The sequence below is a fragment of the Lathamus discolor genome, chromosome 15, assembly GCF_037157495.1.
Source record: "Lathamus discolor isolate bLatDis1 chromosome 15, bLatDis1.hap1, whole genome shotgun sequence".
NCBI lineage: Eukaryota > Metazoa > Chordata > Aves > Psittaciformes > Psittacidae > Lathamus > Lathamus discolor.
In genome coordinates this window covers 5,592,032-5,619,150 of record NC_088898.1, presented here as the reverse complement: position 1 = coordinate 5,619,150, position 27,119 = coordinate 5,592,032, and the positions used below count along the sequence as shown (strand labels likewise).

The following is a 27,119-nucleotide window of genomic DNA, read 5'->3' as shown; positions in this document are numbered from 1 at the left end:
TCAGTGCAGTATCTTGGGTGTGCAGGGCCTGGCAGCTTCTCCCCGGGCTGAGTCAGAACTCAGGAGACCAAAGGGCTGCATCCCCAGTGGGTGCATTGGCCGAGGCGATGGCTGGCAGTGGTGCCAGCTTGGGTGGTGTTCCCCAGGTGCCAAACACACCCTGGTGCACAGCTAAAGCCCAGTGAGGCAAAGCTGGTTGAAGAAACCCAGTTGTTGCTTTTACCCATGCAACAGGCTCCCTTTGGTGCCGGAGGAGTGCAGGGCAGCGCCGGTGCCCAGCACCTCTGCACTCTTGCTTTGGGCTTGCCAGGAGTGAAAGGCCACTGAAAATGGTCACATCCAGCTCGGTTCCTCCCCAGCTGCTCCCACCCTTGCAGGACCAAGTGCTGAGGCTTTTTCTCCTTGGCAAAGTCCTCTTGGGAGCACCAGGGATCCCTCCAGCCAGGGACTGCCGCAAGGTGCTGTGACTTTGGGGCAGGATTTATCCCCCTTCTAATTGCGAATGGATAAACATCAGCCATCTAAGCAAGGAGGGAGGGTTCTGTGCTCACAGGCATGGCTGAGCAGAGATGCAGGGGGCACTTCATCCACTCCTGGGATGGGTTTTGGCTGAGGATGAGGGGTTTGATTTCTGGAGCCTGCCTATGGGTGCGAGGACTCTTCCAACCACCCTCAGGCTCATCCCTGGCCCAGCTGATGGGGCCGGCGCTGCAAACCCTGCCTGTGTTTCTCATGTCTGATTTCTCCCCAGGTTCGAAGCACTCAATGTGCTGCATTGTAGCATCTGTTTTTGTGGTATTTCCAGCCCAGCTGGAAGCAGGAGGCACTTGAAATTCAGAGATGGGGAAAAAATAACAGATCTGGTGAGATTCTGTCTTCCTGCCAAAGTCACCAAACCTGGGATGCGGGGAGAGCCCTGCCGCAGGAGCAGCATCCAACGCTTCCCCTCTTCCTTGCTTCCTGCTCATCCCAACCCATCCTCTCATTCCTAACTCACTTTCAGGACGCTGCACAAAGCCTGACCCTGCTGTTGGAGCCGGGGACGGGCAGATAATGCAGTCACTGAATGTATTTCACCTTTTCCTCTGGTTGCGGATTGTCCGGGAGCAGATGGCGATTTTCTCAAGTGTATCCGTTATTCGAAGTCACTCACTGAGACAGCGATGGCTCAAACAAATCCCAGGCCCCCTGCAAAGCCATCATTTGGTCTTTCCATCTGCCCAGCCGCCGCTGCCGGCGTGGGCTCAGCTTCCACCAGCGTGCCGGAGGGAAGTGGGAAGCAGGAGAGCCCCTGGATGGGGTCAGCGCCGTGCCTACCCCTTCACCCCTAAGCAGAGCCCATGGAGTGCACAGGTCCGCTCTGTCAGGAGCGGTTGGGAGCCACATCCCAGCTTTGTTTAGGGGGTTTTGGGGCTGTGCTGGCTTGTTCACACAGTGCCTGCCTGTGCCAGTGCTGGGGTGAGGGGAACTCACTGGGAGAGTGCCCAGTTACAAACTGGGAAGCTGCTTCTCATGAGAAGATGCCAGGGGCTGTTTCCGCTGCACCTCCCTGCCTGGTGGGGAGGAAATGGGTGCTTTTAGGGTTGTGAAACACCAAAACAGCCCTGGGAGACCTCATGTGGTCCTGGGGGCCCACAGGCTGGTGTCATAGGCAGAGATGGAGGCATCCGGGGTTTGTCCATGCAGGGATGTGCCCGGCTTTGGGTGATGGACTTGGCAAAGGGACCTGCAGAAGCAGCCTGGGTCAGAGCCCTCACAGTGCTGGTGGCACCGTGGTGGGAAGCCTGGACAGGTCCATGAGGGATGGGCTTTGCCTGGCCGGCTTCTGCCAACCTCTTTTGGTGCCTCTGAGGGACCTGTGTGCCCGCAGCTCTGCTCCGGGTGCTCCGGGAAGGGCCCAGGAGCAGGTTTTGATCCAGCACCAGGATAACGCCCTCCCCTTAAAACATCAACGCAGTGTAAGTGTGAGGATGGAGAGGAATGGGGAGGAACACTCCCAAGCTCACTCAGCCCAGCAGTCGCTCCCTGGAGCTGGGGCATCCTCAGCTTAACCCACCCAGAGACAGGCTGAGCCGGGGGAACGCTCCCGCGGGGATCTGCTCCCTCCTCCTGGCTGGATTTGCCTTTTCTTAGCTTCCCATCTTCTCTTTTTCCCTCTCGGAGTGGACCCAGGGGTATGGGGCCATGCCGAGGGCACTGGGGGGCTACAAAGGCTTCACTTTGAAATGCAGTTTCCTTTCCCCTCTCCACCTCCCCTGGGCTAAACAAATACCCCCCGGCTGGGAGATGCCTCCTGCATCCCACAGGCTTTTGTTCCCAGGCTTTTGTCCAGGCCTGGGGAAGGGGCCAGGACTCCCATTCTCACCAGGGACACCCATCTTTAGGGTCCTGGGATGCTGAGGGGGAAGCAGGAGGTGAGAGCTGGCTGCACCCCTGGCCGCTTTAATTGCACCCCATGGAGGGATCGTTTCAGGTCGTTGTTTTGTGGGGTAAAAAGTTGGTGGATAAAACCCCCTACAAAGGCTCCAGCAACCCCAATGTGACCAAAGAGATCGGTGCCAGCCTCAAACCCCCATCACTGCCAGTGAAGCCCTTGCTCTGTGCAAAGGGAACACCTCAGTTGGCTCAAATCAAAGGTGAGGCTCCAAACGAACCCACTGGAAACCAAACCCCAGCATCTCTGCTGATGTTTGGAGGATAATGGGGTTGTTTGAAATGTCTCTGTTCCTGCACCACGACAGGAAAATAAATACCCTTTTTTGTTGTGGAAGCTGTGGAAGTGTCCCTGGGATGGGCAGAAACCATTTGCCCAGCCTCACAGCTCCCTTCATGTCCCTTGCCCTGCAGGGCCAGGCGGCCAGTGCTGGTCCAGCCTCTTCAATGGCTGCAGCCAGGGATGTGCAGAACCTTTCCAGGCAACAAAAGCTGCCTCATTTCCTGCTGTTCTCCACCATGGCCGCAATATCAGGAGGTGGAAATGGCCTCAGGACACCCTGACCCCAATCCCTGGGGTGGGAAAAGGTTATGGATGGGGGGCAAAGGGTGAAAGCTGGGGGGGGGAGGTTGTCCGTCCCATCCTGCATGGGGCAGCTCCATTTTCTCCCACTGATGTCTCCATTACATGCAACGGGGTGGGTGAAACCTCCTTGGGGAGCAGCTTTGGAGCTGACACAAGCACCAGGACCTCATCACCTTGAGATGCTGAGCCGTAGGATGCTGAGCCGCGGGATGCTGAGCCCCGGGATGCTGAGCCACGGGGTGAGCGGAGGCTGCTGCGGGAGAGCAGCCCCAGCGCTGTGCCTGTCACCCAGACAAGAGATCAATAACTAATTTCAGTGCAGCAGCAGCACAGGGCTTTTTCCAATAATTGTGAGGCAGCGGTGGGGAATGAGGCTCTGAGCCCCGCTCCGCACCCGATCAATGCCCGCGCCGCCGGGCCAGCAGGAAAACTCATTTTTCTCCTTTTCTTCCCTCGCTCCCTCCTCCTCCTGCTCCATCCCTCATCCTCCTCCCAGTGAGGCGCTGGCTGAGCCCAGGGCTGTGTCCTCCCGCCGGGCTCGGGCTTTCCCCGTGGTGGTGACGGCTGAGCCTCCTGTGCTGGCTCCACAGCCCTGAGAGCTCCTCACCTGCAGAGCATCAGTCCCATCAGCTCAGATTAAAGCAGCAGGGGTGGCTTCTCCTTTCCTTGATGGGATCAGGGGCTCCCAAGGGTACCCTGGCTACTGTGCTGGGGCTTTTGGTGGCCCATTGGTGCCTTGATGTAGTCCAAATATAGCCCTTATTTTTATAGTGATGCAGAGGGATATCTCTAGGGTTTCATCCCTTGAGTGGTCCGTCTGCTCCAGGGCACAAGGCCTCCTGAGTTTCTCCCATCACCATGCTCTATCCCTTGTGCTTCTGTAACTCCACTGTGCCTCAGTTTCCCCCATATGTGTCTATAATAGATGGGGCTGAGAGCATTCTTCCCACAGCATTAGGAGCCACCATGGGCTCCAAGTCCAGGGCAGAAGGGGCTGCTGGTGCCCACTTACAGGGCAGTGATTGGTCTTGGGGTCCCCAGGCTGATCTGAGGGTCCTGTGGTCCATGCACCCACAAAGCAGCAGGGAGCAATCCCCAGGATTGAGTCTGGGGGCACCTTTGGATCTCCCCAGTATCTCCAGTGGGTTATGGATGAGGTGCTGCCCGAGGAAGCCTCAGCAGTGGGTTTGTCACCGCAGCATCTTCCAAGCCCATCCAAGCACCACACACCATGTGCAGACAGCAGCAATGCAGCCCCTTCTTCCTTCTCCCTAGTTTAAGACCCCCCTCCCTGATTCCCTGGGAGCATCCCCATGGATTAAAGATGCCGTCTCTGCGGAGCACCAACTGCTGCCTGCATCATTCCAAAGTTCTATTACTTGCCTATTACAAGGCTCACATCCCAGCCTGTCCAGCTTAGCTAAGCAGTGGCTTTAAGCCTCCATGGCACAGGCACTGGGACACGTCTGCTTCCATGTGCATGTCCACACCAGAGCTGTTGGCACTTCAAGATGATTTTTGGCTTCTCAATCTCAGTTTAAGAGCTGGTTCCCCCTCAGGTGATGCCATTCCCAGATTCTGGGGGTCCCCAAACAGGGATTAACCCAGAGAAGGGTTTGAGGTGCCTTGAGGAGTTGGGGTGAGGGCCGTTGTGGGGGTTTCAGCCCTGCTGAGGCTCCACCTTCACACTGGGGCATGGGGATGCTCATGGGATTTGGGGTTTATGTGCAACACCTACTGTTGGGTGCAAGCAACAGCTTCCCAATGAGCACACGCGCGTGAGCACACCCATGGGGCCAGGAGCATCCCTGTTTGTCCTCATGGAAAACACAGTGGTTGGTGGTGACCGTGGTCAAGACGTGGCTCCACGGCTGCAGAATTGGCCACTTCCACCCTCTCCCAGTTTCTGTGCCCCTGGGGCTCTCGCTCCCAGATCCCCCCATCCCTGGGGTTCCCAGTGCTGTGGCTTGGGGGTGCAGAAAGGGGTCTGTGGGAGCCCCCCATGGCTCCTTTAAGAAACCCACAACCGGCTCCAGAAACCAGCTCAAGGTCACAGCAGGAACCTGCGGACTTGGCAGGGAGAGGAGGGAGGAGGGATGGAGGAGGGAGGAAAACAGCCGAGATCAGACTGAAATCACAGCCAGGGAGAGGGCACGGCCGGAGCACAACGGGAATGTGGGTGCAGCAGAGCGGGGCCTGCAGGGGGGTCCCACCCATGGGTGCCCCCCGGCCCCAGCATGGACCCTCGAGGCTTTGCTGTGTCCCCCAGCACAGAGCCTTGCGCCTTCCTCAGTGCCGTCCAATAGGCCCATGGGGGTCCAAGCCAAGGAAAGTCCCCGTGTGCCCCCAGCACCATCCTGGGAATGCCAGAGTCACATCCTTCCCACGGGAATTCCTGGGTTTCCCAGCTCTACAGGAGCAAAGCAGCAGGGAGCTGCTGGCAGGAGGGTCAGATCCTGCATTCCCAAACTCTTACCTTGTTTTCCTTTTAAAGCAGCAGCTCCTCAAATCCCGTGGTCACTGCTGAGTCTCTGCCTTCGTTTCAGGCCAGGAGGGACCTCCAGAGCCGTCCTTGCTGGAGAGAACAGGAGGGGAAATAGGTCTTTAAAGGCCCCAAACTTGGGAATTATAAATAAAATTAAAACCAAAAATGAATAGAAACCCTCAACATTGAATTCTGTTGAGTTTTGGCATTGAAATGAATCTCACAATTCCGAGCGCTCAACTTCCCTGCTGGGCAGGTAAAGCCAAGGCACCAGAGATGAAGATAAAGACCATGTTCAAGCCAGGATGCTCACAGCCCATCGCGTCCGACACCAGGGGCCCCATCCTGCCCCACAGGCTGCAGCACTTTCCCCATGCAGGGACCCTCATGTGGGAGCTTTGTGGGCACAAGCAGAGCTCCTGGACACGGACCCTGTGTCCAGGCTGTGATCAGGCTGGAGCTGAGCTCAGCTCATCCTGGGCTTCGTTTGGCGATGCCCGATCATGATTCTTATCAGCAGAATTAATCTGTGGAGCTCTTTTCCCTTCCTCCCCCTCCCCTCCCTCTGCTCTCTGCCTTGTGCAGAGTTTGATCATTTCTCCCAGGAGCTCGGCACTGTTAACATCCATCCCCAGTGTGTGCGAGCATCGCCAAGCGCTGCTGGTGCTGCCGGCTCCGGTACCCGACCCCACTGCACAGGGGAGCCGAGCATCAACCCGGGTGGGGAGAGCCCCTGTGCCACCGGGATGCCCGGGCACAGCAGAGGAGGGATCCTTTGCTGGAGCTTTGGCTTTTCCAGCAGATGAAAACTGAGGGGCTCTGGGGAGAGCACCCAAAGCAAGAGCACGGCCAAGTCTTGCAAGGGTTGGTGCTTTGAGTCACACAGATTGGTGACCCAGGGCATTCCTGGACTCACAGGGGTTTGCAGGGCTTGCGTTTCATTAATAGAGGTTAACTAACATTCTTCTTCTTCTTCTATTTCTTCTTCTTTTTATTATTATTATTATTATTATTATTGTTATTTAAAAAGTTATTAAACCTTGCAGACCAGGCTGCCTCCCCCAGCAACAGCATCTGGGAGCCACATTCAGCACAGCCCCATCCAGCTGCAGCCTGGCTATTTCTTTTTCCTCTTCATCCTCTTCTTCTTCTTCATCATCTTCTTCCTTTTCTTCTTTTATTATTATTATTATTATTATTATTATTATTATTATTTCTATATTTTAATACAGTTTAATATATTTATTATAATTTAATGTAATTAAGTCTTGCAGCCCAGGCTGCCTTCCCCAACAGCACCGAGGAGCCAGAGTCAGCACAACCCCATCCAGCCTCACCGTGCCGGCCGTGGCCCCTCTCTGTATGCTCTATAGGTCTGTGTGCTATAGATCCGTGTGTGATGTATGAATCCATACGGGAAGCAGCCTGCGCTGAGACTTTGCTTTCTTTGCTTAGCTGAGGTCTGAAGGGGGCCCAAGAGCTCCGGCAATGGGGAAGGGAGGAAATACAGAGCCTGATGGGTTTAACAATGCTTGGCTGGAGTATGGTAGGGAGCAGCATTGGCTGTGAGGTTCCCCAAAGCCTTTTTGGCCCCTATTTTGGGCCCTTCTCTCCTCTGCAGCCCTCCAGCAGCAGTACTAACCCACACGTGCATCTGCAGGGATGCTGATGGGCAGCCCCTGCCAGTGTGCAGGCACCAAAGCCCACCAGTGCCCACCACACTTAACCATTTCCTTATGGACATGAGTTCCCCTGGGGTGTCCCGCATGGGAAATGGAATCAGCTCCCAGTGGGCAGTGCAATGAACCCACACAGCCAAAACCAGCAAAGGAAAAACATTCAGAAGCTGGAGTGGAAAATAAAGGTTAAACTCTGCTGCCATCCCCATCGCCCACTGCTCGTCCCGGGGTGAAGATGAGCCTGGTGCTGCCGCACACCCTTAGCAATAGCCGGGGGATCCATTTGTCCCACCAAGGCTGTACAGAAGGGGGTGAGTTTTGCCTTAGCAGAATTCCTGCTTCAGTTCCTGCTTTTTCCCCCTCCTTTGTGGCCGTGGAGAAGGGAGCAGCCGGGTCTGAGCCCACCAGAGCCCAGCCACACTGCAGGCAAGGCGATGGCTGAGCCCAGGAGTCTTTGTACATAGTCTCAGTGTAACAAGTATTAATTAATACGAGTGTAAATGGTGCTGCCGAGATGACACGAGTGTTGGGGACTTGTCTGTGTGAGGATTTACAGCCGGGTGGGTTCACAGGGGCTACATCATTGCTCTGACTGCAAGGATAAGCTGAGCTGCCACTGAGCACGGCAATGGGCTGCAATGGGATGTGCTGGGGGCTTTGGGCTCAGGGCTGGCTCCCCAGCACTGCTCCCCATCCACACCAGCTCATTCATCCCGAAGCCCCTGTGGGCAGTGAGGTGTGAAGATGTTTGGCCCGTCAGCACCAACGTGATGAACGTGAAGCTCTGTCAGTGTTCAGGCTCCAGTTTTTATCCAGGTTTCCTAGGGGCTGCAGCCCCTGTGCATGAGCCAGGGTGAGGGTGTCTTGGGGTCCTGTTGGACCCAATAGGGTGCCCAGGGGCTTCAGTGGCAGCTCTGGGGCCATGCTTAAACCTCACAAGTGGAGCTCTTAAGTCTTTCCAGAGGCTCAGTCAGGCCAGATCCAGGCCAGGTTTTCCTCCTTTTTCCTCTCAGATGCAGGCAGGAGGGAGCTGGTACCTGCCTGACACTGCTGCCGCTGCTTGCATCCTCCAGCAAGTGCCATTTGCCTTGGACAGAGCAGGATGCTGAGGAGGGTGAGCAGTGCCACAGGGCACATGCCATGCAGTGGGAGCCAGGGAAACCGCTCAGTATGAACACTGCATCCTCCTGGCACACACTGCATCCTCCTAATGTACACACTGCATCCTCCTGGTGCACACATTGCATCCTCTCAGTGTACACACTGCACCCTTCCCAGCACACTGCATCCTCCTGGTGCAGACACTGCATCCTCCTAACCTACACACTGCATCCTCCTGGTGCACACACTGCATCTTCCTAATGTACACACTGCATCCTCCTAATGTACACACTGCATCCTCCTGGTGCACACTGCATCCTCCTAATGCACACACTGCATCCTCCTAATGCACACACTGCATCTTCCTAATGTACACACTGCATTCTCCTGGTGCACACTGCATCCTACTAATGTACACACTGCATCCTCCTGGTGCACACACTGCATCCTCCTAATGCACACACTGCATCCTCCTAATGTACACACTGCATCCTCCCCAGCACACTGCATCCTCCTAATGTACACACTGCATCCTCCTGGTGCACACACTGCACCCTCCCCAGCACACTCACTGCTCGAGGCAGGGGATCATAGATGGGCTCAGCAATGCCAGAAACGCCCTGTTCTGGGGTCCGGGTGATGCACTGGAGCCACTGTGGTCACTGTGGCCATGGCGCAGCTCCCAGCAGCGCTGCCAGGCTGCAGTTCAGCAGCTCTGGTGGGATCATCACATTTTAATGTCGTTGGTTGAGTTCTTTAAACAGTGAGAACTTGCAAAGTGCTTTGCATATTTTATACTCGCGAGTCACATTTATCAAACAGAAAGTACAATTAATCAAAAGGGGGGAGCTTTTGGAACTCGGAGCAGTTTGTATTCACCCTCTTCCTGCCTGCTGTGTGCTTGCCTCTGTGTCTTCCTCTTCCCCTTCCCTTTCCTCTTCCTCCTCACTGTCCTGCATCAGCCACAGAGCCAGCACAGCCTCACTATACACTACACACACGTATATATACACACATATACGTACTCCTTCTCCCTCTTTCCCTCACCATACCATGTACACATGTATACATACATTAAAATGTTTCATATATGTGTGTATAGTGGTGTGTGTACATATATATATATGTGTATATAACAATGCGCATATCTCTACATGCATATGCCCCTATCTGGTGTGTAAATAAAGGGGTAAATATGTGTGGTGTATATGGTATGCTGTATATATGTGTATGTGTATATGCATGTTTTTATGTGTGCATGTACATATAGGCATAAATGGTCCATTTACACAATATATATGTATACACACTATATATGTGTTTATACACATAAATCACAGTTACATTCACAATATTGGTACACACAGTGCATAGAGGTTTTTTGTACTTATATATATATATATATATATATATACTACCAGACTATATCTATTATCTGCTATGTAGCATATCGCATATGTTACACTATATATAATAAAGACATGTTCTGTATTTGGGCTGCTGGGGGTTCAGCACTGTTGGTGGTGATGCTTCAGCCTCCCAGTGAGAGCCAGTGGCTGAGGGAGCAAGGTGGGATGGATAGTACCAGCCATTGGGACAAACAGCAAAGGGATGATGACCTCTGTCCTCAGGGCATGGGTATTTAGGGCTAAGATCACCCAAACCATGTCAGGCCCCAGCACAAAACGCAGAGGTTGAATCACAGAATCATTAGGGTGGGAGGAACCTCTGGAGATACCGAACCCAAGCCCCAAGACTCAGCGAAGGGCTGGCACCGGTGCTGGGAGATGCGAGGTGATGGAGCATGGCTGGTGCGAAGGGACCTGCGTCTCTGCCACCCCTCTGAGCATCTTGGTGGCTCTCGGCAGTGCAAGGAGAAACCCTGACTTAACCCATTCTGACTTCCCAAGGCTTGGCTCAGGGGCGGCTGAAGGAGCCGGGTGGATGTGGACGCAGGGGCAGGTTTGGCCAGGGTCAAACCTGGCGTCCTCAGCAGAGCAAAGGAGATGGGAGCATCCCATGTGAGTGCCAGCAGAGTACCTCGGGGGTCTTCCCAGGGTCTCAGAGGACTTCACTGCTCTATTAACTGCCATTAACAGCAGCAAATAGGGCAGCAGGTGCCCAGACCCAGGTTAAATGCCAGCGAGAGAAGGGCTGTGCTGGCACTGCAGGACCTGCCTTACAAATCACCTGCAACAACATGTGCCATCCTGGTCACCTCTCCTCGAAAACGATAGTGCAAAATTAATTAGACTTAATTAATCGGAAAAGGGTAATAAGGGTGATTAAGCACCTGGGGAAAAGAAAAATACATATATATGTGTATATAGATATATTCCTGAAGAGGGACTGCGGTGCTGGTGATTACCCTGGAAGGCAGCGAGTGGGAGCAGGAGAGTGTGCAGGGAAACAAATGGGCTGGAGAAGGGGGTCTGGGGGTGCTTTCTGGCTCGTCACACAAGGAGTTACTGGGTGAGGAGATTGAAACCGGTCAGAGGCAAAGCAGCGGCCACAGGGAGGCAGCTGAGCCTCGGAGGGGAGCGGGCGGCTGCTGGAGCCGCGGCTCCTGACACGGGTTGTGCAGCCTTGGCTGCGCACGAACTGGTCCCGAGGTTGGAGCAGAAAGTGGGGCTCAGCAGCACATCCTCAATGGGGGGACCCTTGTCCCCAGCCCCTGCTCTTTGCTGGGGTCAGGGGCGCTGGGGAGCTGAGGGATGCTCAACCGGGTTCTTTTTCCTCTTAATTTCCAGCCACACTCTGTTGCCTTAATACTTAGAACAGAAAATCAAAGGGAACATTCGCAAGCAGATCGGCCCGTTCAAGGCAATCGCTGCGGAGCTCTGTGTGTGCAGAAGGTGCCCAGCACCAGGTTTCTGTCCTGGCTCTTTGGCTGTGGGAGCAGGGGCCGGGTGCAGATGAATTTTAGGTGGGAAAGCAAGGACCAAGAGCAATGCTGGTGGCACCGTTGTAATCGGAGGGGCTGGAGCAGAGCCTCAGCACTGTCCCCTCTCTGCCACCATGAAGAGCTTCAGTGACGGGGACGGATGGAGGTGGTGGCTGGGGCTTGATGGAAAAGGTCTTAAGGAGCCTCAGTGCAGTGTGATAAAGAGAAGGTGAAAACTGGCTTTTTTGGGGGAAGAAGGGGAACAAACACAGTAGGCTGTCATGGGAAATAGGTGGCATGGATGGGATGTGGACTCCCATAGCCCGCTTGAAAGTGCAGGTGACAACCAGCGCCATGCAATGGCTGCTGGTGGCTTCAGGAAGGGGAAAACTGATGGGGTTTGGTGGTCCATGTGCCTGTGTGTGGGATGCTCATGTCCCCCGAACACCAGCCCACCCTGGGATCAGCCCTGTGCTCAGTGTCCTTACCCTGGTGACAGCTTCATTGCTTTAAAATCTGGAAAGCAAACCGGGTGCAGCATTCCCAGCTCTGCAGCCAACTAAATGCATGCTCCCAGCCCCTGCCATCAGCCCCTGTCTGGAGTCACTGGCACCCCAAGCGTGCTCAGGGCCTTTCGCAGGGATCAAAAGCTGTCCCAGGGTCACAGCTGCTTCCCAAAGGTGGGATCTCCCTTTGCTTTTCACATAGACAACATGGAAGCATGGCAAGCGGCGCTGGCGTAGCAGCTGCATCCTGGTAGTGCCATGGATTTTGGGGTGAGCAGCTCTGGTTTGGGAACAGCAAGTCCTTGCTGGGGCTATTAGGACATTTTGGGGTGTAAGTGGGTGCTGGCTGGGTGGGAACGTGTCCCACTCCCCTCGTGTCTATGCAGCATTGTCCCATTGCCACTGCCTTCTGACCACTTTGGGTGATTTCAAGCAGATTTTGTGCCTACAGGTTTTGTGCAAGTTGGGGTCTGGGGAAGGGAAGGGAAGGACTCGCCCTGTATTAAAACAAGAGAATGCACACCGGCCTCCTTTCCCCAGCCAACCCAGTTCCGTCACTGTCATTGTCCCCACAGCAATCCCCTTCCGAAGGCCTCGGGGACTCCCTGTCCATGGGAGTCGCGGTGTCAGCCATGATCTGGGGTACAGAAGGGAGGCGATGGGGTGGGATGGTGCCCGCGGGGAGGGGGGGCGCAGAGGAGATGCTCTCAGCTGCATCCCAGCCTGCAGAGGTGCAGCACAGGGAGGACCAGAGCTGTGCTGAGCCTGCCGGGCCTCACGCTGGCCCGGCTGGACGGGGCAGGGACATCTCCTGGGGGCGGTGGGACCGGTGCCCCGCGATGGGTACGGGGTAGGCTGCCGGGGGCAGGTGCCCGGTGCGGGGCGTCAGTGCCGGGGTACGCTCGGGGCCGGTCCCGTCCGTCCCTGCCCTCAAGCCGCAGCGAAGTTCCCTCGACAGCAGCAGCGCAACGGCGGGACAACAGCGGCCCCGCGTGGCCGCGGCGGGTGCGAACGGGACGGGGCAAGGCCGGGGGCAGCGGGACCGGGCAGCCCGACACCCCCCCGGCCCCGCGGCTGCCGTGTCCCGGTAACCCCGAGCCCCCCGCGCACACCCCCGGTGCCCCCGCGCCCGCCTGCCCCCATCCCCGCTGCTCCGGGCGGGGGGGGGGGGGGAAGTGCGAAGTGGGCAAGCGCCGGGTCCGGTCCCCCCCGTCTCTGCCCCGCGGCTCCCCCGGGGCCGCCCCGTCCCACCGCGGACCCCCCGCCCCAACGAGGGCAGCCGGTAGGAAAGCCCGCCCCCCGCGGTGACCTAATCCTGACGTCACGGCAAGCACCGCCTTCTGATTGGTTCCCTTAGCTGCCCGTCACGGCGGGAGGCGGGGCCGGACGAAGCAGCACGGCCGCCACCGGAGGTAACCGGGGAGAGCCGGAGGTCGCCCGGGCCCAGGGAGCGGGGGGGACCCCCCCCCGGCCGTGCCCGCAGCAACGGGGGAGGCCGGGAGGGGCCGGGGAGGGGGGAGCTGGCGGCGCAGGGAGCGGTGCCCCCCGGGGGAGCCCAGCGGGTGGGCCCCGGGCCCGACGGGGGGTACCGGGGAAACGGCCTTGAACGGCGCACCGCGCGCCGGTGAAACCCGCTCCGGCCCCGGGGTGGGACCCGAACCCCCCACCCGGGCACCCCCTTTGCTGCCACCGCCACCCCCCCCTGCCCGCAAATGGCCCCAGGGATCGAGTAACTGAGGTGCTCCCCCCCACACCCCCCAAAGGCGGGGGGGTCCATGCGCTCTCCGCCCGTGCCTGTCGGTACCTGCACGCTCCCCGGGGCACTGCCACGCTGCGGCTCTCGCAGCGGGAAGGAGGGAGCCAGCAGCCGGGGCCGTGCCGGTGGCAGAGCCGCCTGCTGGGGGCTCCGGGCCTCGGGGAGTCAAACCCAGAGCCAAGGAAGGGGTGGCCTGGGTGGGGGGGGGTGAATGCAGGTCCCAGCCCATGAGGTCAGACAGCAGCGAAGCCAGGACCTTCCAGCTCAGCCTCCTGTCACCTCTGAGCTATGGGGCAGCAGCAGCTCCTGCCCCACAACTGCCGCAGGAAGATGCCTGGGGGGGGGGGGGGTCAGGGCAGCTCTTACCTCTTACCCTAGGGCTGTGGTCAGCCTTGCTTATGTGCAGCGGGACTAAAGGGGTGATTGGAGTCTTTTCTTCCCCCAGATCACTACGGGCCAGCTCCTGCCACCACTGAGCCAAACTGGCTTCCAAGCTGTGATCCATCAGGTGAGATGCTGCGTCCCCCTGCTCCCTCCGCAGGCTGTCGGAGACCACAACGGGGCCACCAAAACTGCTGAAGCTGGCACAGGAAAGGTTTTGTGTCTAATGGGGTATTCGGCAGCAAATTCAAGCCAGGAACACTAGAAACTGGGTGTTCCAAGTCCTTGAATTTACCCTTTGGCCACCTTCAATCTAGGTTCTAATCCCCAGCACAGTTTATCAAATCGTGAGATGCCTGGGGGGGGATTTATCGCTTGTATTGCTGATTATTGCTGACTTTATTACATCGCAAATACCTAACTTATGGTCACGGCTGAGATTTACAGTCCCCGGGTAGGTGCTTAGGAGAACTTTGAGCAACTCCAGGTGTAATTGGAGGTGACTGATGGGGGTGTCAGCTGGTGTCAGGATCTTTGTTCCTTCTTGTCCCAGCTGGAGGTTTCGGGGGTTTACAACAGCCCTGGGGAAGGGGTGATCAGTACAAGCTGGGGTACTCGGAGCTGACAGCCGCCTCCCTGCTTGTGCCTGGGGCTCTGTTGGGCCTGACTGGAGGTTTCTCCCCTGTCTCGGAGGAGCAGCAAGTCCCACGCGGGCACGTGCCCCTTGGCCACCATGACCAGTGAGGTGGTGGAGAATGAGCTGGAGTTTTACTCCAAGGCCAAGAAGTACTGGAAGGCTGTGCCCGCCACAGTGGATGGCATGCTGGGGGGCTACGGCCACATCTCCAGCATCGACATCAACAGCTCCAGGAAGTTCCTGCAGCGGTTTCTGCGGGTAGGTGGCACCATCTGTCATGTTCCCATCGTGTTCCCAAAGCCCCATCCTTCTCCCAGCACAGAACTCGGCTCTTCCCACCCAGTTGCTCCATGGGATCCTCCATTGCGTGTGTGCTGGGAGAGCTTTGCTTGCAATGGGTCCCCATACCCTAAGCCCCATCCCTTATGGTTGCCCCATGTTTCTGTGTGTACCTTGTGGTGGGATTCAGCCCCTCGTGATGCTTGTTCCAGGATGGTCCCAACCGGACAGGGACAACCCGTGCTCTGGACTGCGGGGCAGGGATCGGCCGGATCACCAAGCGGTTGCTGCTGCCCCTCTTCAAGACAGTGGACATGGTGGATGTGACGGAGGACTTCCTCACCAAGGCCAAGAGCTACCTGGGAGAGGAGGGCAGGCGGGTGCGCAACTACTTCTGCTGCGGCCTCCAGGACTTCAGCCCCGAGCCAAACACCTACGATGTCATCTGGATCCAGTGGGTCATCGGTGAGGGTTTCTTCACAACTTGTGCCCTCTCCAGCTTCCCCCAGGGTGCCCCATGCACTGGGGAGAGCAGCTGCAGCTCTGCATGAAGGAGGAGCATCACAAGTAGGGGAGGCTGGGTTGGGGACCTGCCCTTCCATCCCTACCCCGTGGAGGAGCACCCTGAGGGCACTGTATTGAGGGGTCTGTTCCTCCAAGCCCTCAAAGGGCAGAGGTGTGGGTTGGATGGAGTTGAATAGTGGGACAGAAGGTGGGCACCCCCAAGCTAAAGCCTTCACTTGCAGTTGACTTCCGTATTTTGCTCCTTGGATAAGGAGGGATCCCAGCCACAACCTCCCGGTCTTCCTCCCTTCTCCTCCTGCCCATCACCCTGTGCCCTCTAACCGCCGCTCTGCCCCTCCAGGCCATCTCACCGACAGCCACCTCTCTGACTTCCTGAAGCGGTGCCGTGCCGGCCTGCGGCCCAACGGCATCGTGGTCATCAAGGACAACATGGCTCAGGAGGGAGTCATCATGGACGATGTGGACAGCAGCGTCTGCCGGGACCTGGATGTGGTCAGGAAGATCATCCGCCGAGCTGGGCTGCACCTCCTGGCCGAGGAGCGCCAGGAGAACTTCCCTGATGAGATCTACCACGTCTACACCTTCGCCATGAGATGAGGGCAGCAGGAGGAGGTCTCTCCAGGGCCAGCTCGGAGCATGGGCCAGCACAGTGCGGTTCCTGCCGGGGCCAGGAGGGGTGAGGACCGTGCCTTCACCGCAGGGCGGCGAATGGCTGCGAGGGTGCCGTGACTCCCTCTCTCTGGGGCTGGTGGCGAGGACGGGGCTTTGTCTTCCACGTTGCTGCTGTTTGTGAAGAGGTGTTTGCCAAATACACTTTCCTGCTGTTGCACTCCTGCACGTGGGCTTTGTGGGACACAGCGCCTTGGCTTGATGCCACCTTCAGGGGCTCTGGAGGGGAGCAAGAGGGTATCCCCTGCCAAGAGGCATGCTCCTGGGCACCAGCACGTTGCTGACACCGCAGCTGCACAGGACTCGGAGCACAGAGCACCTCTGTGACATTCTGGGCTGTGTTCCTTGCCTGGGTGTTTGGCAGTTTGCTGCTGTTGAACTTGCTGCTACTGACAGCAGCAAGCTGGGAACGGCAAGTGGGAGGAATCTCTGCCATTGCCCTGCAGTGGGCTGGGGAGGCAACACCACGTTCCGGGGCTTGGCAGGGGCCTCTCCTTTAAACCCATGAACAGGTCTCCCCAGAACGGGAGGTGGAGGGAATCCTGGCTCCTCCCATTCTCCTCCAGTAATGGGTAAGCCAGCTGCAGCCCTGGGAGAGCACTGGTGTGCTCCAGGCATGAACAGGGATCCCGCTCTGTGCTGCTGCTGCGGGCTCGCAGTGATACCCAGCACTTTCAGCCCTAACACTGGAGCTGCTCTCCCCCAACACCTCCCAGTGTCACCCGTCTCCTCCTTGGCCATCATTTCCACAAGTCTGGCCATCAGCTTATGCCCACCAAACCCAGCACACCTCAGCCGACACTGGCACAAGAGGGTGATCCCAGCAGAGGCCCCAGTTGCAACCTGTCCATCACACACGATCTCCCTCTTCCGCCCCATCTCCTGCAGGAGAAACACCCCCCTTGTTGCTATTACAGAAGGCCTCATTTAATTGCTCATTTCCCATTCCAGACACCAGGGGTGTACTTGATGACACCATTATTTTCTTTAAACATCAATTCATCAAGATGCAGAGCTCCAGTTCCACGGGGTGGGAGAAGGGAAAACACAGGAGAGCAATGGGAGGAGACAGCCCTGCCACAGCCAAACTGCTGGTGGATCCCAGATCCACCTGTTACAAACTGAACCTGCTCAGAATAGGGTTTTTCCTCTTTTCATCCCCTTCTGCATCTCATCTGTCCTCCATGACAAAAACCAAATCAACAAACGGGGGCTCAGCTCCAGAGCCAGTCTTTGGCATGGCACAAGGAAGCCAATGCCTGGAAAGGGAAGGCAGACAAACATGGCAAGGCTGGGACATGGGGCTTCCAGAGTGTGCAGGCTTCAGCAGCGGGTTGGCAAGAAGACCCCGAGTCCTGCTGCAAGTTCTTGTTCCTAGGAAGTAGGCACTGGAGACAAACGTCCTGGGAGCAGTGAGTGAGGGAAAGAGCTGAGGAACAGGGAGGGAGGCCAAGGCACTCAGCAGTCAGCCACTCATTCCTCATCCTTGCACAAGGGAACACACCACAAAGCAGAGAAACATCCAGCTGTCTGTGTACTTTGGAGCCCAGCACCTCCAAGATGCCCTTGGTGGATGGTCCTCTGTGCTGGGAGGATGAGGTGCAGAAACTCAAGAGGGTGTGGAACCACACCAAGAAGCCAGACCTGCCTCCACCATGACTGCTCCCACCACCATGACCGGAGGGAGGAGACCAGGAGCACCTCTTCCCCCAGCACCCCGAAGCATCTCAGTTTCAGCCGCCCTGGACCTGACAGGGCTGGAAGGCCGGGGGCCAGGCTATCTCTGCGCAGCCACACTGCCCCAACCACCCCACTGCTCCTCCCCACCAGCCCTTTCTTTAAAACCCACACAAACCAGCCCCCTGCCCCAGGGTCCAGCTCCCCAGTGCCCAGGGAGCCACAGAGCCCTGCCCACCTCCCCATGATGTGCTCCAGAGCAACGGGGCCTCCACAGACGTGCATGTGGCATTATGCCCAAACCATGGGCAGCAACACCTCCTGCTGCGGAGAAAACTGTCCCAGGGCAGAGGTTTGGTGGCACACGGAGAGTGCAAGTCAGGCTCAGAGGTCCTCCTGCCCGGCAGCAGTGTGGTCAATGAGGAGGTACCATTTCAGCCTGTCTGGAAGAGGTAGAGCCTTGATTTTAACATCTACTGGCCACGGTTTAAGGCGCTGCCGGATGAACACCCTGCAGAGATGTTTCAGTGCCTGCGGGGAGCGCTCCAGCTGCTTCAGAGAGCAGAAGAGTGTCCGGATCTTCTCCCCGTGGTACCTACAGGTGCTGGTGTTGACCTCAAAGTTGCTGGGCAGCTGGATGGCTTGTGAACTGGCCATCATGAGCTCCAGCAGAGTCTGGCCCTTCTGGATGAGGTCTGTAAAGAAGCTGTCGTCTTCGGAGACGCTGAGGTGCGAGCAGAGGCACTCGAAGATGATGTGAAAGCCGGACCAGCACGAGGGACCATGGAGGGAGCAGTTGTAGGCAGCACCCGACTCCAGCAAGAAACGAAGCAGCAGGAAGTGGCTCTTGAAGCTTTTGAAGCAGAGGTGGGTGAGGGACTCTGGGGCCGGGCACTCACTGGGGTTGGCACCGTGGGCCAGCAGCAGCTGTGTGACACGGAAGCAGAAGCGGCTGATCACCTGCGCCTCCTCGCTGCTGCTGCACACCATCTCTCCCAGCAGGAAGATAACGTAGGTGAAGACAGTGTCACCGTCTTTGGTGGTGGCCCTGACATCCGCACCTGGAGAAAGGGACAGAGAATGTATGTAACTGTTGCTGCAGACCACGAGGCAAGGACAGCACTAACTCTGGCACTTCTGGGCTTGGCTCTTGCTCAAGCAGGAACATAAAGGACAAAGAATCAGCCAGAACTAGCCCTGGAGAGGTTGTGGGTGGAGAGAGAAAAAGGTTGTTCTCACCTCCCTCCAGCAGGAGACGGATGCTCTCAGTGTTGTGGATCTGGACACCATCGCTGCTGGCCAGGGCATGCAACAGCGCTGTCTTTCCTGCAGTGGAGCAGTCAGTCAGGTGAAAAAGGCAAGAAGGAAAACAATCCACCCCACCAACCAGACAGCTGAACATGGGAGAGACATCGCTTCTCCTGCTGGCAGGCTTCCACCGATGCCATGATGGTGCACAGCTGTGGGGACAGGCCACACTTGCAGGACTGGTAGTGGCCCCAGAGGGCATATATACCACATGGGCTCCACAGGGCTATGGAGGCACAACCCCTTCCCATCTGCCATGGCCTGCATGGAGCTGGTCTCAGCCCCCTTCTGCACTTGACACAGGCAGCAGCAAGGAGGAAACACAGAGCACCAGGGAGGTTCTGCAGCCTGCACCCAACTTCCAAAGCAGCCTATACACAGAGCACACTCGCAGCAGAAAGCTGGAAGGGCCCAGACCCCCTGTCCCACTCCAGCCCACCCATGAGGGCTGCCTGCTGGGGCTGGCGGGCTGCATGGGGCACACAAACCGTTTTTGTCAGCTGTGTTGACATCGGCCCCCAGCTGAAGCAGCCGCTGGAGACATGGCAACCGCTCCGGCTCCTCGCTGGCCAGGTCGAGGGGGCTGCTCTCATGGATCTGCACAGAGCAAGAGGGAAAGCAAATCACTTGTAAGTATTAAAGATCATTTGTGAGTGCCTCCTGCTGGGGCTCCATCACGGCCAACATAAGAGCATATCTGAACCCACCCCCCAAAACCAAAGCAGCCTTCCCTGGTGTATCCATAGGCACAGGTTTGTCTCCTCCCACCCACTGCTCTGTGGCATAGGAGGTTGCCAAGGGGAAGGGGCATGCAGTGAGGCCGGGGAGGTGGGGAGCAAGGAGGGCTGTCCCCAAATGCCAGCCCCTTGCACCTAAGTCTCAAGGGGACTCAGCGTGGCCATGCCCGTACCCGGTCTCTCCGGTTGATGTCAGCCCCATGGTGCACCAAGAGCTCCACCATATCGGGCTGGTTGCGGAGCACAGCGATGTGCAGGGAGGTGTAGTAGGTGACTGGATCTGAGGACAAAACACAAGAGTCAGAGAGAACAAAGGGATTCCCAGAACAGCCCAGACATGAGCCAGAAGTGGAAGGGTACAACTGAGAAGGGCTCCGAGAACACAGCGATGCCCATGAAAACAGGGCTGTCACAGCACCCTGGGTCCTGCATTGCAATGGCTCCATCTCTGGCAAAAGCCCCCCATCCCCGTGGCTGGGTCTGCACAAGGGCTGCCACAAGGCCCACCCATGCCACCCCAGCAAGGAGCGGGGGTCAGGGCTGGCAGCACCCTCTCTTTCAGCCCCAGCTATCACCACTGCCGCTTCCCACCCCTCTCACCTTCAAAGCTGAGGTCTGCTCCAAACTCCAGGAGGATTTCTGCAGCTGGAACGAGCCCCAGCTCGGTGACCTTCAGCAGGGCATAGCTCACACCTTCCTGATAGAACGGGGAGTGCGTCTCCCTCTCCAAGACTCGTCTCACAGCTGAGAGCTGGCTCCGGTCGCTGCCCAGACAGGCAGGGCTTGAGACACAGAAAGAGCCACTTACTCACTCATGGACTTCTCATGGGGGTGTAGGGGTCAAAGCAGCACCAGGGAAGAAGAGGCCCCCAGAGGTTTCCCCTCTCGCCTCACAACCACCTCTAAGCTGTTGGCTGTGGGATTGTGCAACAGCATCAGGGTCACAGCTAAACCCGTTTAGGTTTTATTGCCAGGGGTCAGGCAGAAAGGGCTGCTCTTGGGAGCACGTGTACCGCCCAGGTTAGCTCTGCTCCCCCCCTATTCCAAACAACAGCAGCAAAAGGAGGGTCTGTGCAATGGGACTGGGGTTTGCTCCCAGCCGGAGCCATGTCTGACCTCAGCCACATCACTGAGCTCCAGCTGTCACCCCCCAAAACACCAAGGGGGTGCTTGACCCCATCCGGTTACCTCTCAAGAGCACTCTGCCTTTCCGCATCCTGTATCACCAGCAGCCCCAAGAGCTCGTCCACCAGGGGCTGGTACTCGAAGATGATCCTGCGGAAGCCGTGCAGGAAAGGCATCGTCCTTTGCTACACGCACAGACCACGCAGGGGCCTCCAGCATGGCAGTGGTGTCTCCCCTCACGCACGTCTCCGGCAGCGCTGCCTGGTTTCCAAAGGTCCCTTCCTTCCCTTTAAAACAAACCAGCATTTCCAGCAGTTTTGCAATCAGAAAACAGCCCGGCCGGCCTCCCTCCTCCTGTGAGCAGCGCACACCAGCGCAGGCACCTCCTCCCACACAGCCAAATTATCTCCTGCACACAGAGCTGCAGACTGCAGTTATCCGGCTGCAGGAACACCGGGCACAGCCCAGGCTCGGGGCAAACCGCGTCTGCAGACACCGGCCCTGCCCCAGGCGCCGGGGGAAGGGTGACCAGAGCAGCGAGGAGCCCCCGAGCGCCGCAACCAGCACCCCCCGCCCGCCCTTTGCGATGGGTTAAAGCTGGAGCAGCCCGAGGCCGGGACCCCACCACCCAAACCCGGGTGCGACCCGAGGAGCCCCCAGACCTCACCGCACCCGCGGGAGCGAGCGCGAAGGCCCAGAACCCCCCAGCACCCAACCCCGGTCCCCACCGGGACGGCCCCAGCGGCCGATAACGCCCCGAAGAGCCCCGGCAGTGCCCGCGGGGCCTCACGAGAGGGGACCCGGAACCACCCGGGCCTCCCGGAGCTCAGTCTCTGCCGCCGCCGCCGCTGCTCACCTGCCCCGAGCAGCCACCGGAAGCGGAAGTCGCCGGTAGTGCCTGGAGGGGCGGGGCTAGCGGCGCGGCCGGCAGGGGGCAGTACAGGGCCGGGAGCGGCAGGGAGTGCGAGCGGCGCCGCGCGGGTACCCCCCGGTGGTGGTGCCCCCGGTACCCCCGCCCCGTGCACGCCCGGTCCAGCCCCCCCCCCCCCCGCCGTGCGCGCACCCGTGCACCATCCCTCGTGCACCATCCCGGTCCTCCCGCCCGCCCCGTGCGCGCACCGCGGGGTTCAGGTGCGCACGGGGCCGTTTGCGCGCTCAGCGTGTACCCCGCGCACCCGCACGCACACACAAGTACACAACACCCCCCCCCGTGCACAGACGCGCCACCGAGACACCGAATACACCGGCACAGCCCCTCCGAGCACCCCAGATGTGCGCAGCTGCTGCCGCACACCTGCGAACGCGGGGACACGCACACGAGTGCATGAACGAGTGCCCAGGCAGGGTGTGCACGCACACACACTCTCATTGCTGCCTTTCCAGCCCCTATGATGGCTCCAGCTCTGCAGCCCCTGGCTATGGGTGGGTGCACGACGTGGTCGTGCAGCCTCATGCACACTCCCTGGAGCACCCCCACCGCGGCTACTCGCCCCCACCCGGGGCGGGCTGGGGGCCTGGGGAGGTGGCATCGAGTGGGTGCTACCCCCAGGGCTTGGGGGGCTGTGGTGCGGCTGCCCGCAGCACAGCCAGCCCCTGCCCTGCTGGAACAGCTCCGGCAGGAAGCGTTACCCCGGGATTTATCAGCATTATCATCATGGTTTTGTACTGTTACCCTGGTGGAACTGCAGGCGCGGGGAGCTCGGCAGAGCCGGCGCTGACTGAAGCTGCCTTGGGTTTCCTATTTACGTATTTATGTTATTCTGATGGAGCTCTTCCAGATTCCAGGAGGCAGCCGTGGCCCGGGGGCACAGGGGGCCAGGAGGCCGCCCCGGTTGGGCATTTTTCTGACATGGTGTCACAGTTCCCCCCCTCTGTTTCTCACCCTTCCCTTCCCCACACAAAGTGGGGGACCCCCCCCTGTCTGCAGCCCCCTGGGGGTCCAGCCCCTTTGCAGAGCGGGTGCTGGTTGGTTCCCGGTGACACAGGGACTTGGTGCTGTGTGGTGGCACCGGCAGCCGGTGTGGACTCCCCCAACGGCTCCCCCCGTGGATAGTGTGTGGGGGCATCATCCCCGTGCTGTCCTGAGTGAGGGTGGGAATGACCCCATCCGAGCACCCTGGCTGGGCTTGGAGGGGAAAAGCAGCAGGAAGAGTAATGGGGAGTGAGAATTTCTCCCTCCACATGGAGGATGCTTTATGCCCTATGAGTTGGCTTCAAACCAGCCCAGCCAGGGGAGCCCCATGGCAGCTGAGACCCTCGATCCGGTCCCAGTGCCACCTCAGTGCCACCGGTGGATGGGTAAACCCAAACCTGGACTCTCCATGGTGGCAGTAAAGCCCAAGCACTCCACGCTCCAGTAAACCCCCAGACCCTCTGCAGTCATGGTAGCAGCACCAGGTGCTGTCACTGTTCCTGGCTGCATGGCACCCGTGGGGACCATGCCACGGTCAAGCCCTCCACCAGACCCTGCTCTGGGGGCAAATCCCCCTGCACTCCCCACCAGTAGCTGGGAAAGGAGGGCTGGTAAGTGCGGGTCACCCCATTGCCACCTCTGCCCCCGCAGTGTTGGACCCCAGGCTGCCCCAAAGGGTTCTGCCAGCCCAATCATTTCCTCTAAGCCACATGGAGGCTTTACTCCCACCCCTATAACCCCCTCCTGCCTAGAAAGGGCTTTGGGGTTGCAGTGAGGGCCAAACCCTGCTCAAAAGCAGCTTGGGGAGGTGCCAAGCCCAGAGACCCAAGTGCTGACACCTTTCCCTGGCCATCAGCACACCAGAACCCTTCCCTGGAGCACCCCTGCCATGCCCATGCCATGAACCACAGCCTCCAGGGAGGTGACTTCCCCATCCCCACGTTTCTTGGGTGAAACAAATCCATTTTGCGAATAGGGATGCCGCTGGTGTGGTCGTTTGGGGCGTTCGAGTACCCAGCTACAACAGTGTCAGGATCTGCCCTCTTCCTCCCCATCGCCTTGGCGGGGCGGACTAGGAAGAATGCGAGTTGGCTATCCATCAGGGAGACAGAGCAAGAGCCAGCCGAAGAAAGAGGGGCATTTTAGGAGGAAAGCCAGGGAAATTTGATCATTAAGAAATCCTCCTGGCTGTCTGGGGGAATTTAATTAAATTGCTGGAAAGGGCTGCACGCACATCTGGATCCAATATGTGCAGCTTTGATTTTTTTCTTTCTTTCTTTCTTTCTTTTTTTTTTTTCTTAGTTCACTCTTTTCCCATCTCGCTGTTGAAGGCGGGGGGGGTGGGGGGGGCGGAATAAAAGGGAAATAGCAGAGCCACAGAGCATTGGTTCATCTGGGACTGGGATTCCTGGCAGGGAAAGAAAGAGGGAGAGAAAGAAAGAGCAAAAGAAAGAGGCAGAAGCAAAGGGAATAAGAAAGCTGGGAGAAAAACCCTTCACCAAGGGCCTGGCTGTGTGTTTTATAATGCCACCGACCGCAGAGACGAGGAGCTAGGAGGGAACGGGGGGAGCTGTGAGAGCTGGAGGGGAGTGGAGGAGAGGAGCTAGCCCAGGGCATGCTGTGCCTTTGGGGTCTGGCAGCAATGAAGGGAGAAAGAGGAATTGCTCAGCAGATAGAGAAATACCATTCCTGCTGGGAACCGCAGGCCCGGCTTGGGGCCCAATGCCCTTGGGGATGGGGCAGGATGGGGATCTCTGGTCCCCAGCCCTGCCAGGGCATGGCGCTGGGCACAGCTCCCATTGGAACATATGGGGCGGGCAGCCCTGCTTCCCAGAGCCAGGCAGGGACTGATCCCCAGCCATTCACTCCAAGAGCCAGTCACCGGGTCCTGGCCTGGTACCACCAAGCCCCCACTATCTCTCATACTCCATAGTATCTCCTTACTCCAAACATCATGATGGTGGAGCAAAGGAGCATCTCCATAGTAAGAAACCCCCTTCCACCCCTGGGGGATATGAGCCAGACAGCCCAGTTTCTCTGCAATATAATAACCAAGGGGCAACATTTTGGGAATATGAAGAACGAGCACATGGGTACTGAAGGGAGCAGCACCAGCCCAAGCAGTGCTCCAAGGATGCTGCCCCATCACACCCCAGCTACCGCCGCATTTTGGGGGTGAGGAGGAGGTCTGGGGCTGGCAGAGAGCATCCGGATCCATGGTGAGCGCTGTGGAAGCACGAGATGTATTCACAGCCTGAGAGAAATGTCAGGAAATCCCTAGGAGGGCACAGAGTGACATTCCCAAAATAGATCCCTTTTCTTCCTTAAAAGAGAGGAAGATGAAGGACTGGCAAACAGAAACACATTCATCCCAAGGGCTGCAAACCTGGAAGGCTCTGGCCACATGAATCCCTGAGGAGCCTGGCACAGCTTTGACAACTCTGGTCCATCAGCCCATCAGCTCCAAAGCCAGACTCAGCAAAACCCAGGCACATGGCATCAGGCAAAGCATCCCTGTTTGGCTTCACCTCCAAACCACCCCTGCTTTGCCCTTCCCAGCTCCAGGATCCAGTTTTAATCACCTTAAAGATATGGGTTTTACCCCAAAGAACACCCCAAGAAGAGCTTGCACAAGAGGGTGGGGAAACACCAGGAGTGGGGGGTTTCAAACAACCGGGTCTCGCTTCGGATGCCTTGTGTGGCTGGGGGAGTTAAAAAGGAATGATGCTGAAAGAAGAAGGGGGAGGGGGGTTGGGAAAAAGGGCAAATCCCGCAGCTAAAAAGGAAATTGCATTAATACAGATTGTTTTATTTAAAAAAAGCAAAGCCTGACCTCTACTTCAAAAAAGTCATTAGACATTCCCCTTCTGAAAGGCCGACAGGGGATATTACTGAAAGGCCAGTTAATTTCTCAATGACTTACTGTTCTTGCTCTGCTCATGGAAATGTGTAAAGAGTCGGAGGGTAATTTAAGGCACCCTGCAGAAAGGTGTGTAAATCTTTGCATGTCTAAAGAAACTTTACCAGACCGCTAGGATCGGGAAAAAAGGAAAATGCTTGCCCCTCTTTTTTTCCTTTTTTTTTTTAACTTTCCTTTGGAACTCGGATCTCCTTTGATCATAAAAAAGGTCGTATTTCACCCAAAAAAATATCAGCAATCACAGGGCCCGAGGAAGTGCGAACCCAAGGGGGTTTCACCGACGATTATTCCCTCCGTTTAATTATTTAATGCCATGAACCGAGGGAAAGCCGTCTCCCCTGGAAAAGCCAGACAGTTCAAGAATAAGGTCTGGCCCTGAACAAGGAGGAGGAAGAGGGTTATAAATGGGGCTGGGGCTGCTCCATCCACCCTCCTGCCCTCACTCCTTCATAGGCCAAGACCAGCCGCCCCTTGCACACACCCCCCCCCAAAATAATCACAGCAAAATGTTCCCAGCCTTGGGGTGAAGGGGAAATGCTGGGGAAGGAATGGGGGCCTCTCTCTGCTCCAGGCCCCTGTTAGCGCTGAGTGGCCAGGGGGCATCACCAGTGGGTCGCTGTCCTCCAAGGGGAAGACTCCATCCCCGAGGTTGGTCCATGAGAAGGTGTTCCTGGACATGGCACCATCCCCATCCTGGGAAGGGTCTGTACCTGCAGCCATGGCGACAAAAAGTAGGATCAAGTGGGTACCTGGTGAAGGAAGGGTGGCATGAGGCTGTGCTGGGTCCCCCAGGGTCTGGGGGTCCTGAGGATGATAAAGGCATCTCCCACCCAAGAGCAGGGAGAACCAGGAGTGCTGATGGCCATATATCCAACCTATGCAATATAATATATGATATATGTCATCTATATTCTAATAAACCCATTGAGTGCATAACAGTGCACAGCATCACCCTGGCACCACACACCACCGGGGACCCATCCAGCTGGGTGCTGGGGAGAAATAAAACACCCATCCATGCGGAGCAGCCCAAGGGAAGCAGGAGCAGAACATGGTGTGACAACCAGCCTGTGATTTACACAGCCGAGGCGGCAGGACCAGACAGCAGAGCCGACTCCTAAAGTGCCACCAGGGCCAATAAATTGGGCCAATAGGGCCAATAAACGGACCCCAAAAAAGCAGGCGAGGGGAAGGGAGGTTGGGCTGGCTTGTTTGCACTCTCGAGGAGCCCCCCGCGGAGTCGGAGAGAGCCAAATTCTGCCTTCAGCTACACCCCTTCCAAGCTGGAGAGCTCTGGGAAGCTGCTTCCCCGTCAGGCAGATCAGATTTGGCAGCACTGGCTGGCTTCAGAACCCGCACGCCTCCGACTTGAAGGGGAAGAGAGCGCAAGAAAAGCTTTCGACAAATGTTAAAATAACTCAGGCAGGGGTTTGCCTCCCTCGGCCGCGCTGGAGCGGGGATGATGTTTATGAGCTCAGAGCTGGGCTGCAGCGAGCGGCCCATCTCGCTGCGAGATGTG

At 57.7% G+C, this 27,119-nt stretch overlaps 2 protein-coding genes across 6 annotated transcripts; one reads left to right on the top strand and one right to left on the bottom strand.

Moving 5' to 3' along the window:
- The first annotated feature begins 13,000 nt into the window (after window positions 1-13,000).
- On the top strand, window positions 13,001-16,081 carry NTMT1 (N-terminal Xaa-Pro-Lys N-methyltransferase 1). Of its 3 annotated transcripts, none has more exons than XM_065695292.1 (5): window positions 13,001-13,086; window positions 13,876-13,938; window positions 14,511-14,706; window positions 14,940-15,192; window positions 15,593-16,081. In XM_065695292.1, exons 3-5 carry the CDS (start codon window positions 14,545-14,547, stop codon window positions 15,847-15,849), a joined length of 672 nt encoding a protein of 223 aa, XP_065551364.1. In that variant the 5' UTR covers window positions 13,001-13,086; window positions 13,876-13,938; window positions 14,511-14,544; the 3' UTR covers window positions 15,850-16,081. The 3 variants fall into 3 exon arrangements, with proteins under 3 accessions (XP_065551364.1, XP_065551365.1, XP_065551366.1); XM_065695293.1 differs by having other exon boundaries at window positions 14,505-14,706; XM_065695294.1 differs by lacking the exon at window positions 14,511-14,706 and having other exon boundaries at window positions 13,003-13,086.
- A 742-nt stretch (window positions 16,082-16,823) lies between these two features.
- On the bottom strand, window positions 16,824-21,689 carry ASB6 (ankyrin repeat and SOCS box containing 6). 3 transcript variants are annotated; one of them, XM_065695290.1, is made up of 7 exons: window positions 21,625-21,689; window positions 20,832-21,055; window positions 20,244-20,425; window positions 19,817-19,923; window positions 19,395-19,503; window positions 18,838-18,924; window positions 16,824-18,659 (listed from the first exon to the last, which is right to left on the bottom strand). In XM_065695290.1, exons 2-7 carry the CDS (start codon window positions 20,942-20,944, stop codon window positions 17,983-17,985), a joined length of 1,275 nt encoding a protein of 424 aa, XP_065551362.1. In that variant the 5' UTR covers window positions 20,945-21,055; window positions 21,625-21,689; the 3' UTR covers window positions 16,824-17,982. The 3 variants fall into 3 exon arrangements, with proteins under 3 accessions (XP_065551362.1, XP_065551363.1, XP_065551361.1); XM_065695291.1 differs by lacking the exon at window positions 21,625-21,689 and adding an exon at window positions 21,559-21,603; XM_065695289.1 differs by lacking the exon at window positions 21,625-21,689 and adding an exon at window positions 21,497-21,583.
- Window positions 21,690-27,119: the final 5,430 nt, after the last annotated feature.

Bases quoted from the DNA above. Each gene is read 5' to 3' on its own strand.
- NTMT1 (XM_065695292.1), top strand. From the start codon at position 14,545: ATGACCAGTGAGGTGGTGGAGAATGAGCTGGAGTTTTACTCCAAGGCC. The intron at 14,707-14,939 runs GTAGGTGGCACC...TGCTTGTTCCAG, and splicing joins TCCTGCAGCGGTTTCTGCGG to GATGGTCCCAACCGGACAGG. The intron at 15,193-15,592 runs GTGAGGGTTTCT...CTGCCCCTCCAG, and splicing joins CTGGATCCAGTGGGTCATCG to GCCATCTCACCGACAGCCAC.
- ASB6 (XM_065695290.1), bottom strand. From the start codon at position 20,944: ATGCCTTTCCTGCACGGCTTCCGCAGGATCATCTTCGAGTACCAGCCC. The intron at 20,426-20,831 runs GTAACCGGATGG...CTGTGTCTCAAG, and splicing joins AGGCAGAGTGCTCTTGAGAG to CCCTGCCTGTCTGGGCAGCG. The intron at 18,925-19,394 runs GTTTGTGTGCCC...GCTCCACTGCAG, and splicing joins CAACACAGCTGACAAAAACG to GAAAGACAGCGCTGTTGCAT.